General features: G+C 50.6%; 1 protein-coding gene across 1 annotated transcript; it reads left to right on the top strand.

Moving 5' to 3' along the window:
• Positions 1–230: 230 nt before the first annotated feature.
• Positions 231–3,864, top strand: MMAB (methylmalonic aciduria (cobalamin deficiency) cblB type). The gene is made up of 7 exons (XM_009880378.1): positions 231–262; positions 392–449; positions 1,326–1,398; positions 1,805–1,902; positions 2,211–2,275; positions 3,315–3,374; positions 3,777–3,864. The coding sequence occupies exons 1-7, from the start codon at positions 231–233 to the stop codon at positions 3,862–3,864; spliced, it is 474 nt and encodes a 157-aa protein (XP_009878680.1).
• The last annotated feature ends 6,417 nt before the right edge of the window (positions 3,865–10,281 follow it).

Raw genomic sequence — 10,281 nt, 5'->3', positions numbered from 1 at the left:
CCTCTCCCGCTGCCCCCCGTGGAGGCCCAGCCGTGTCCTGCCGGGGCGGACGCGCTCTCCGGGGAGCCGTGGCCCTGGGCAGGCCGAACCCAGGCCCTCCCCTGCGCAGGGGCCCGGGGACGCTGTCCCACACCCCTTCCGTGGGGGTCTTCTGGGCGTCCTCTTCTGGGAAGAAGGCCTCTCCCAGCCCCACCGCCCCGCAGGAGGGAAGGGGATACGCTGTGGACCAAATGTCTCGGGAGGGTTGCACTGACAAACAGGAGTGTCCAAATCCTGATTTATTTATTTTTTTTTAATATAGAAAAACATATATTCACTATCTATCATGGTAAATTTTTCATTTCCAGCTAATTCTGTTTTCTTTTTTTTTTTTTTTTTTTTTAAAACCTAGGCTTGCTGGTGAATTTAGCAGTGAAAAGGGCCATGCATTTGTTGAACAACTCCACAAAGTGAGTATTAATGATAAGCCTCAACCAGTGTAGTCACTTCATCTGTGGTATTGAAACATATTCTTGAACTCTCTAACTTCAGACACAGTGCTCCCACTGACACGCAGAAGTTTAATAAATTTACTATTAAAATAAATAAATACTTAAGACACTGACCCTTGATCTACCGGTTTCCTTCTTGGCTAAAGAACTTTATTTCTTAGAGAGTAATCAAGTGATTAGTTATGGGCAGAGAAACATATCTCTAGATTTATTCAGACCTGTTACTGTACACAGTCATGGACACAAGTCTTGTCACATCGCCTCAGATTTGATATTGGGGCAAAGTAACCATGTGGGCATGATGGTGGGAGACAGCTCCCACGGTGGCACTCTGTGAGTTTTGCTAATTAGCTTCACTGTGCACAAGAACACAGAAGCAGCTAATCAGAGACCTTAAAAAGCTTTACCAGACTGCCTCTCGGGTACCCTGGGCTGTGGAGAAATGCCCCTCTTGGAAGCGGACGTGACATGAAGTCGGCGCTGCCTGCAGCTGTTCGTCAGTGCCTTTCCTCCAGAGGTGACTGGTTCGGTGTTCTACCAGCAAAGGGATTATATGAGCGCTCCCCAGTCTGCTTTCTGCAAAGTCAGCCAGGGTGGTTTAACGTGCCAGTGAAAACAAGTACATGCGCTAATCTGGCTTCTCATAAAGCAATTAGGGAGCACTTATCTGATCCCCCCTGCCAGCAGGCTGGGGGATGATGAACAACAAGGGTAGGATCTTCTTTAATCAGCACAACCAGCTGTCGCCTCCCAGAGCTTGCTGCAGTTGTACCGGAGCATCAAAGGCTGGTTAATGAAAGCGCTTCTTATTTTTGTCCTGATTGCCACATCTAGGTCCAGTGTATGCTGCAGGATGTGGGCTCCAACATCGCGACGCCTCTCTCCTCAGCCAGGGCGGCTCACTTAAGTAAGCCCCACAGTACCTTTCCTGAAATAACCGTTCTTGGATCACAGCTGTCCTTCTAGACTGGCGCTGGGGAGGCTCTTCTGGTATGTGGTAGTTGGAGCTGCCCAAGGGCTGCTCCGCAGCGCGTGTCTGGGTGTGAATGAAGTCACACGCGCTCCCACAAGCTGCTGCGGTTGTGTGGCTCAGGCGATGTACGCCGTCCTGAGCCACTGCCCCAGCGCCGACACCCAGCCACGGCTGCCGAAGGGGGAGCCAACCCTGTTCTAATAGGAGGAGATTTTTGGAGGATTTTTCTGGGGGTGCTTTCTTGGGACATAGTGATCCAAGAAATGAGGAAGTAGAGCTCTGTCTATAGACTGAATCACTTCTGCGTTTCTTTTAGTTGATTCTCCTTTTCCCTCTGTAGAACGAACATCTTTTAGTGAGAAGCCAGTTCTGGAGCTGGAGCAGTGGATTGACAGTTACTCAGAGCAGCTTCCTCCGCTCAGAGCTTTCATCTTGCCAGTAGGTACTGCTTATGCCTCTCGCTGATGGGAGAAGGCTTGCTTTGTTAGGGTGAATCTGCTCACAACAGGTTGGGAGGCTATTTGCGTGGAAAATAACCAAAAGAAAAGCAGAGAGAAGGATCTATTTGAGTTAAATTTCCACATCCTACTGCATTCAGATAGCGCTTCCCAGTTGCCTTGCTGTAACATAGGGTTCAGTTGCACGCGTGTGTGAGATGTGATAAGCTTTGCTGCAGTCGCACAATGAGGTGGACGGCTATATCTGTTGTTAGCAGACACTGATGCGCTGTTTCATTGTTGTTTCAGTCAGGAGGTAAAAGCAGCGCTGCTCTCCATTTTTCCCGAGCTGTCTGCCGCAGAGCTGAAAGGTGGTGAGTGTTGGCTGTAGTGTAACAGAATAAAATTGATAAAAGGTGATCAGAATGCCACAATGATAGCAAATCATTGCAGTCGGAGCAATCAACCGTAGCTGTATGGCATTCGGCTAGAGCTCGAGTCGAACTTCCTATGTTTGTATTAGTCAAATTCCAGGAGTGCAGTCAGCAAAAAGCACATCTCCCTTCGCTCCCCTGAACTGGGTCATCCGAGCTAAGGACTTGAGAGTGAACAGACAGGTTTATGTTGAGATGCATCTACATGTTCAGCCCGTATCTGGTTTGCTAAATGTATCGTGTAGGTTAGCACACGTGGAAGCTGGGGCACTGGCAGGTGTGAGATCCAGGGAAGCTTTTAGCGGCTTAAGATGTTGCTGCCCACACCTACCTCGTCCCACTTCTCTATTGGGGATGAAAACTCCCCGGGTAAGGTCTGTAGAAAAAAAACCCTCTTCTCTGCTCATTATGTAAATAACTTCCATGGGAAGTCTCTTGTGTTAGCCTGAACCTGCTCATCAGCAGTTCTGCGGTGCTGGGGGTTCTTTACCCAAGCCGCTGATGTGCAGGAAGACGTTTTTGTGGATGTGCTCTGCTGCGAGTATTGCTACCCTGACAAGATACACCGAGGCAGCGTGATCTTCAATAAACTAACATCACAGCCAGTGGTTTCTTGTCAAAAGAAAGCGAGAAAGAGGGCTGTACACCAGTCGGCAGGCAAGGAACAGCTCTGTTCCCTCAACAAAAGAAGGGGCCCTGTTTACCTGCAGAAAAGGATAACGATCCTGCAAACTGCTGCCATTGTTCAGTGTTACCCACCGATGAGTATCCTTTAGAGGAGTGGAGCTGCAGTCCTCCAGAATGGTTACAAAAAATGAGTGGTATTATTTAGCCACCACAGGTTCCTCCTGGGGAGGTACCCAGTGCTGTGGGGAGTTGGAATGGGGCCGGCGGGTGAGGCTGGGCTGTGAAGGTTGCTGCTGCAGCAAATCACAGTCCTTCGCCTTCAAAGGTAGAAATTTTCCTTTTCTTTTTCTAGCGTGGTTCCTTTAGTACAAGCAGGGGAAGCAGATCCAAACGTGGCCAAATATTTAAACAGGTAAAAAAAAAAAAAAAAAAAAAAAAAAAGAAATCCCAAACCCTTACCCTGTACTACTGGAGTGTGCCTGGTACTGCTCCCTTAGTCTTGGGATAAAACTGCGGGGTTCTACCTCTTATTCTAGAATAAGATTTTTGAAGTTTCAACCAGCAGCTTGTTAAAAAGTATTCTTGCAAGGCCTGTATGTTTGCAGACAATGCTGCGGTGCTGAGGGAAGCAGTCACTTAACTTTCTTATTGAAGGTCATTTTGGAAATGGCTTCTCGTGTGGTCTCCCTTTGCCGTCCTTTACCTGCTGTCCTTGTGCTGTCACCGAATGTGCTTTGCTGTGCAGTTGTGCGTTGCTGGATAGAAACACGCTTGGTGTGAGAAGTGGTTTCACTGCTTTTCCCTTGGTTTCCAGACTGAGCGACTACCTCTTCGTTTTGGCACGTTACGCTGCAATGAAGGAAGGGAAGGAAGAGAAAATATATATAAAGCCTGAAGCGTGACTGGGAGCTGGAATGTTTGTTTCCTTGATCACGGGAAGCCAAATCCAGCAGAGTGCTTTCCCCCATCAAGGAAGGGGAAGAGAACAAGGCTGGATTGGCAACGTGAGCTGCCAAGAACTTCCAGCTTAAATAACTAGGACCTTGTTCATAAGTACTGCGAGGAGCACAGCTGTTCTGTTCACTGGGCCTTGTCCAAATATCCCTTGTATAACACTGCGGCGATGGCACCGGAGTTACCGTTTGCCCTGGGTTGGAGTTGAGGCAGGAGACTTGAAAGAACTACAGCTGATTTCTAGAGATGTCTTCATTTCCCTGGGCAGTGGCAGGTGCCGTGGAAAGGCTTTGACAGGACTCTGAGGAATGAAGAAGAGAAAACAATCAGCTTCTCTTTGTAAGTCATAATGCTCGTATGGAACAGCAACTGTGTAGAGATTCAGGAACTCTGTCCACAAGCTTTGAAATAATAAATGTGATTTACTTGTACCAAAGGGCCCTTAACTGTCATACTTTAATACCGAGCCCAGCATGCTTTTCTTTTTTAAGTTGCTTTCAATCCATCAGCCCTGGCTGAGGCTGAGCTGTGCAGATTTACAGGAATGCACTGAGAATTCTTTGGCTCTGGCTGCTTCTCTTTATGCATGTGAAGAATGTCTCTGTGCTAACAATCCAGCGCATTCTCTGCCAGGAACGGGGTTCACGCAGGATAGAGGGATTAAAGGAGGAAGGGCCAAATCCTACCGGTCATGTGCAGGCAAGATGATTCCACGCTTCTAAGCTCTCTTTAGGTAGCTGGGGTTAACTCCAGGTGGAGCGCGCAGACCCCTCTGAGTTTGGTCACAGCATCCCCCTCTGGCTGCAGGTACCAGCTGAAGGAGCGGAGCCCTCGTTTAGGTTTAGTATCTGTCTAGTGGGGACCACTCGAGTCACAGAGTTGCAGATAAGGGGGTTGTGAGGAGTAGCAGGGGCCTGGCGCCTCCTCAGCTGACAGCTAGAGTTGGGAGAGAGAGGCCGACACCTAAAGAGCTTCATATCTCACACACGTTAACGTCCGCGTCGACCTCGGGGGCGTCACTGTCACGGAGCCCTCAGCAGAGTAGATTAGAGCAATTCCTCCAGCTTGGAGAATCGCCGCAAACATCGCGATAGCAGAACGCAGTACTTCAATAGAGAAGACATCCTCTGTTCCAGCCTCCTGATGGACTGAAAACTGCCAAGAACCCGTATTCGGTGTGTAAACCAGTGCGTTAGAGCCCGCTGAAGGAGTTAACACCTTGCCACCCGTGTTGCATAGAGAATACAGACAATTCCAGCTTTGCAGTTAAGTCCAAGCCGCTTACAGCTTGGAAATGTAATTGGGAAGAACACACGTCAGCCGTGGCGGTTTAAGGCTTCCCCTCCTCGTATGGAGGAGCATCACGGAAACCTGTGGGCGCCGTCAGGTGATTACGCATCAAGGGTGCTTGTCCTGCACCAAGGGCAGCACTTTTAGTGGTGGGAGCTTTTCAGGCACTCATGTGGCTTCCTCTGTTCCATTATTTAAGTAGAAACAACCTTAAACTCGCTCCCCAAAAGAGTCTCTGGCTTTTGTGTTAACTTTTTAATCAGAGTGGGGTCAGAGTGAAGAATGCCCGGCGCTAATAGATACCGCTGTCTCATTATTCACCCCTTTTTTTTTTTTTTTTTTTTTTTTTTTTTTAAAACAGATATTTCATGGCTATTGTTAATGCACATTTTTCACAGAGTAATTTTCCAAGCCTTAGCCTGTAACACATCCCAATGACAAATGCTCTTGATTTGGACTGTACCGTCAGCTGCAATGTCACATCAGACATTTTCTCAATGCCTGCTCCAGACAGGCCATCCAGTTTTATGATAGCTCTGTCTCAGTGATCACTATTGAACCTTAAGAATCTAGAGGCTTTTCAAGTTTAATTGAATAAAATTCTTTGCAATATAAATTCTTCATGAATGCTATATAAATCAGTTCCCGGATGGATTTATAGTATTTTCTTTTTTTTTTTTCCAGCTGGGGGGAAAGAAATCTCACTGCTGTTTTGGGACCAAAGCTAGTATTGTTTTGATTGCAAGGAGAAATAAATTTAGCTACTACGTTTTAACGTGATGGAGAGATTAAATTTATTCGGGCGCGCTCTGCTTCCAGCTTCCCCCCTGCTTCTCCCTCTCTACCCAAAGACATCTGGGCAATTGTTTCGGTGGGGCAGAAGCAAAGGGGGTCTGGGGTGACCCTGCTGTTGCAGTTAAGCGGGCGCAGCGGGGCAGGGCTTGGATTTAGGAGCGCGCAGAGATGCCGCTGAGCGCGGTTGAGCAGAGCAGAGCTCGGCAGGGGCCACGCTTGGCCCTCGGAGAATTGCGAGGGCACGGTGTTTGTCCTCCGCTTCGCCACCTCATCGTGCAACACTCGGCTGCGTAAAAGGGACCTGTGCCCGAGGTAGACGGGGGAGCTGCTGGCCGTTAAGCCGCAGCGAGAATTGGGTGCTCAACCCGCAGCGCACCCTCTGCACGGGGCTGGGAGCAGAGGCCAGTGGCGGGGGGAGGCCGGGGCTGGAGCAGGGACCTTGTGCACCGAGTTGAGCGAAGAAGTTGCAGCCTGGCCGAGCTGGCGTCTGCCGACGGTCGGGGAGCAGCGTGCGGTAAGGCATGACAGCCTGGCGAGACACCGGGCAGGAGCGAAGTGTCACTAAAATGAAATACGGGCTTTAAAACAAATAAAGCTCCGTTGCTCTGGGTTAGCGTTGGTTTTTCCCAAGTCCTTTGTCCCCCACCCAGCAAATCCAGCCGTACAGCATAGGGATTCCGCTGCCTGCACCTCATTAATATAATGGGAGGAAGGCAGATGCTTTGTCCGTACTGACCGTATGCAGAGCCCAGCTACATTCCTGCCTAGCGGGGTTCCTTATTTATGATTACGTTGGAGCTGCCAGCGCAGACATATGTTGCTAAGGGTCGTTTATTCTTGTTTGTAAAATGTATGGCTGCTCCTAGCTTACACACTGTCAAAACTGGAAGAACTGGCCCCAAAATCTCTTGCTGCATGATTGGATCAGATGCCTGTACATCTGTTAACGCTGTAGGAGCTGTAAAATGAAATAAGTTTCACTATAACTCAAGCACCTCTATTACCGCCACAATGTGTGAGCAGCAGAGCCGGCTGCTGCTCTTGCAGAAATGACACAAACATACATTTTGCCAAGTCATATGTAAATTTATACATGGCAGCGCTTTCTCTGCGGAGGCACAGAAGGGAGGACCAGTGCGCCTGTGCCCCCACCTCGATAGGACCCCCCCGGCCCAGGGCTCGCCGCAGTGCTGCATCTGGAGGGCGAGATTTGGGGTGCACGGCCCCGGCAATGGGGAGCCAGCTGCAGTCCTGCACTCCTCCTCTCAAGCTGGAGGACCAGAAGGGACCACATCTGCCATCGCGTCAAGTCCTCTGCAGTCACAGGTCCCTGAAATACCCATTTTTGCCTGGAAGAGGTGAAGGAAAAACCCTCCCCACCCGAACAGCTCGTGCTGCAGCAAGGTAAGACCTGGCTGGAAAAGGGCAGGCGTGCGCTTAGGGTGCCCCAGGGTGAGAGCTGCCATCCGTCCCTGCATCAGACAAAGCCGAATCGGCCCATTTGTGTTGAGGAAAGGGCTGGCGTGGTCCCTCAGCTCTACCTCCGCCGCAGCCTGGCAGAAAGTGCCCACCTCTGTGCCCCGTCCCCGCTACAGCAGCACGGAGAGGCACAGAGTGCCATAGCCGATGCTGCAGCCACCCCGGGGTGAAGGCGAAGCTGCACAGGGTCCGTATCGAAGAACTCAACCTTAGAAACAGCCACAAAAGCACATTTCTGAACAGCGGGTTAAGTACCGCTCGCCCAGGAAACGGCAGTGCCAAACCAGTGCCGCGTAGGTCTGCGCTCCATTACCCGGTCAGGTCACTGTTGCGCTGTGGGAGCTGCTGTGTCGCAGTAAATGTGAGCGAATGCAAAAATAAGCTGCAGGAACACCTTATCTCATCCTGCTCAGGGATGCGGAGACCAGAGCTCTCCGGACCCTCCTCCCTCCCCATCCCAACCAGCCCCGGCTCGGAGCGCGGGCCAAGGGGTTGTGCAAAACAGTGGTATCAAACAGAGAGAATAGCAGTCTGCGGCGTGAGTCAGGGGCTTGGGACAGCCTTTAGGAGCAGCAAGAGGAGCTGTCAGCTCCGAAAACATGCCTGTGCCTGCACTGCAACAGCGGTGCCGTGGCCCCGGCCAGGGCCTGCCGGGAGCCGTGGTTGGGACACCCAAGCAGCAGGAACACCAGTCTCCGACGATCCCTCCCGGCTCTGCACACGGCGTGGTCCAAGTGCCTTGGCCACGGTCAGACTTCACCCTCAGACGACCCTCAGAGGAGCAGCGGCACGCGTAGAGCCAGCCCCGGCAAGACCGCAGCACGCGGCGCCGGCAAAGCAGGCATTTCGCAGGCCTGGCTGTTTGCTGCCAGCTTTCTGCCTTGGCAGCATCTGCTGTGGGGTTTCTTTTTGCTGTTTCTGACGGCGCCATATGCCTCCACGTCAAAACAATGGCGCTTGCACACTGACTGGGAGCCCTCTCCCTCGCTCCCACGGAGCTCCCTCTCCCCAGCGAAGCCCGAGCGCCGGCGGGGCCGGTCCCCATCAGAGCGGGCAGGGAGGGCTGCGGCGTGGCGCGGGAGCCGGGGGAGCCGGTCAGAGATGGGCCACGCCGCCACGCACCAAACCTGGACTCGGGGGCTTGTATTATTATAATATCATTATTAACAACAAACTCCATGTCGGCTCCAGTACTTGGTCCTTACATACTCGGTCTAAAATAGAAAGCGCAGCCTTGCCCCACAAACCCACACCTCCCCTATGGCTCTTCGCCCTCCCCAAACCAAGAGGTGTCTGAAGCCGTTACCCTAGAGATAGGACGAGGGGGAATGGCTTCAAACTGGAAGAGGGCAGACAGAGATGAGATATGAGGAAGAAATTTGTCACTCTGGGGGTGGTGAGACAGAGGAACAGGTTGCCCCGAGAAGCTGTGGCTGCCCCATCCCTGGAGGTGTTCAAGGCCAGGTTGGACGGGGCTTGGAGCAACCTGGGCTGGGGGGAGGTGGCCCTGCCCAGGGCAGGAGGGGTAGACTAGATGGCCTTTAAAGGTCCCTTCCCACTCAAACTATTCTATGATTCCGTCAATTCTTAAAAACGTGGCTATACTTGTTCTAGATTCAGGATCAGATCACCCTGTGTTAGACATTTATTTATCTAGGTGTAATTTAAGGCATATGGATTTAAATGAAAAAAAAAAAATAATGGAGGGTATAAGAGATTTTATAAGGCACAAATGAAATTCATAATGTCCTGTGGATAAAGTCTGCTTCCCACACAAAAGCTAGAGGATTACACTTTAAATAAGTTATATCCACTTAGATATACAGTTGGAATCTGCTGCAGAACCTCCTCTCTGTGGTGCTACAGAGACACACCGAGCACCAGAGACAGAGCTGGGTCAGGACGTCAGCCCTGGCAGACATCGAATAGGAAAATGTGACAAGGTACCAACAGAATAACAAAGCGAACACGTAATGCCTGAGCTGTTAACGAGAACTGTTTAAAAAGAAAATTATTTCTTCTTCCTTGCAGCCTGGTTCCTACTTTTATGACCTCCAGCAAGGAAATAACCAATTACGTCAAATCCCTTTCACTCCAATCCCAGAGCTCCTCTGTGGCGGATAAAAATCTCTCTTACAGCCCAGAAAAAAACGTGATACCCAGGAGCCCTTTCCCGGCTGCACAGCTTGCCGTAGTTCCCAGCTAAAAGATGTTGCAGTACATTATTAACAAGGTGCTGACCTCCCAGTTTCCCCACGTTTAAAAAGACTGGGAACTGCACCTATGTCAGACCTGTGGAACGGCCCCGACTTTCCCCCTGCAGGATCCAGCAGGCAGCACGCACAGCATCAGCCCTTTGCCATAGAAGTTGCTACAAACATAGGATCGCAATTTTAAGAACAGAACTAAACAGAAAATAAGACATTTTTTGAGCCTAAACATCTTTTAAAAGTTGCAGGTATTTGAATAAATGGACAAATACTTTTAATTCCTCTACAAGATACCCGAAGCAGTGACAGCTCATCCATACAAACTGCAACCTATTATTTCCCCGGATATTTAACGTGAAAATCCACCACAGTTGCGAGAGGGGACAGAGAGCTGCATCGATGCAGCGGAATGCGCTCTCACACCTCCACTACCTTCAACCTCAGCAGCAAGTTCATTCACGCTATCTTAAATTGTGCTGTTTGACTTGAGTTTTGGCGGGCTTCTCGGTCCTGTGCAACGCTAAGTTCCCAGCCAGCAGCCACCAGCGAGAGCCGAGAGGGAGCTGAGCGCCGCCGGCCCTCGCCCGGTCG

Source organism: Charadrius vociferus, unplaced genomic scaffold, assembly GCF_000708025.1.
Source record: "Charadrius vociferus isolate BGI_N301 unplaced genomic scaffold, ASM70802v2 scaffold332, whole genome shotgun sequence".
NCBI lineage: Eukaryota > Metazoa > Chordata > Aves > Charadriiformes > Charadriidae > Charadrius > Charadrius vociferus.
The sequence above is the reverse complement of the archived record's forward strand: the minus strand, read 5'-3'. Positions and strand labels throughout refer to the sequence as shown.

Excerpts from the sequence above, each read along its gene's own strand:
- MMAB (XM_009880378.1), top strand. The coding sequence starts at position 231 with ATGTCTCGGGAGGGTTGCACTGACAAACAGGA. Across the intron at positions 450-1,325 it reads TTGTTGAACAACTCCACAAA|GTCCAGTGTATGCTGCAGGA; the intron begins GTGAGTATTAAT and ends TGCCACATCTAG. Across the intron at positions 2,276-3,314 it reads TGCCGCAGAGCTGAAAGGTG|CGTGGTTCCTTTAGTACAAG; the intron begins GTGAGTGTTGGC and ends TTCTTTTTCTAG.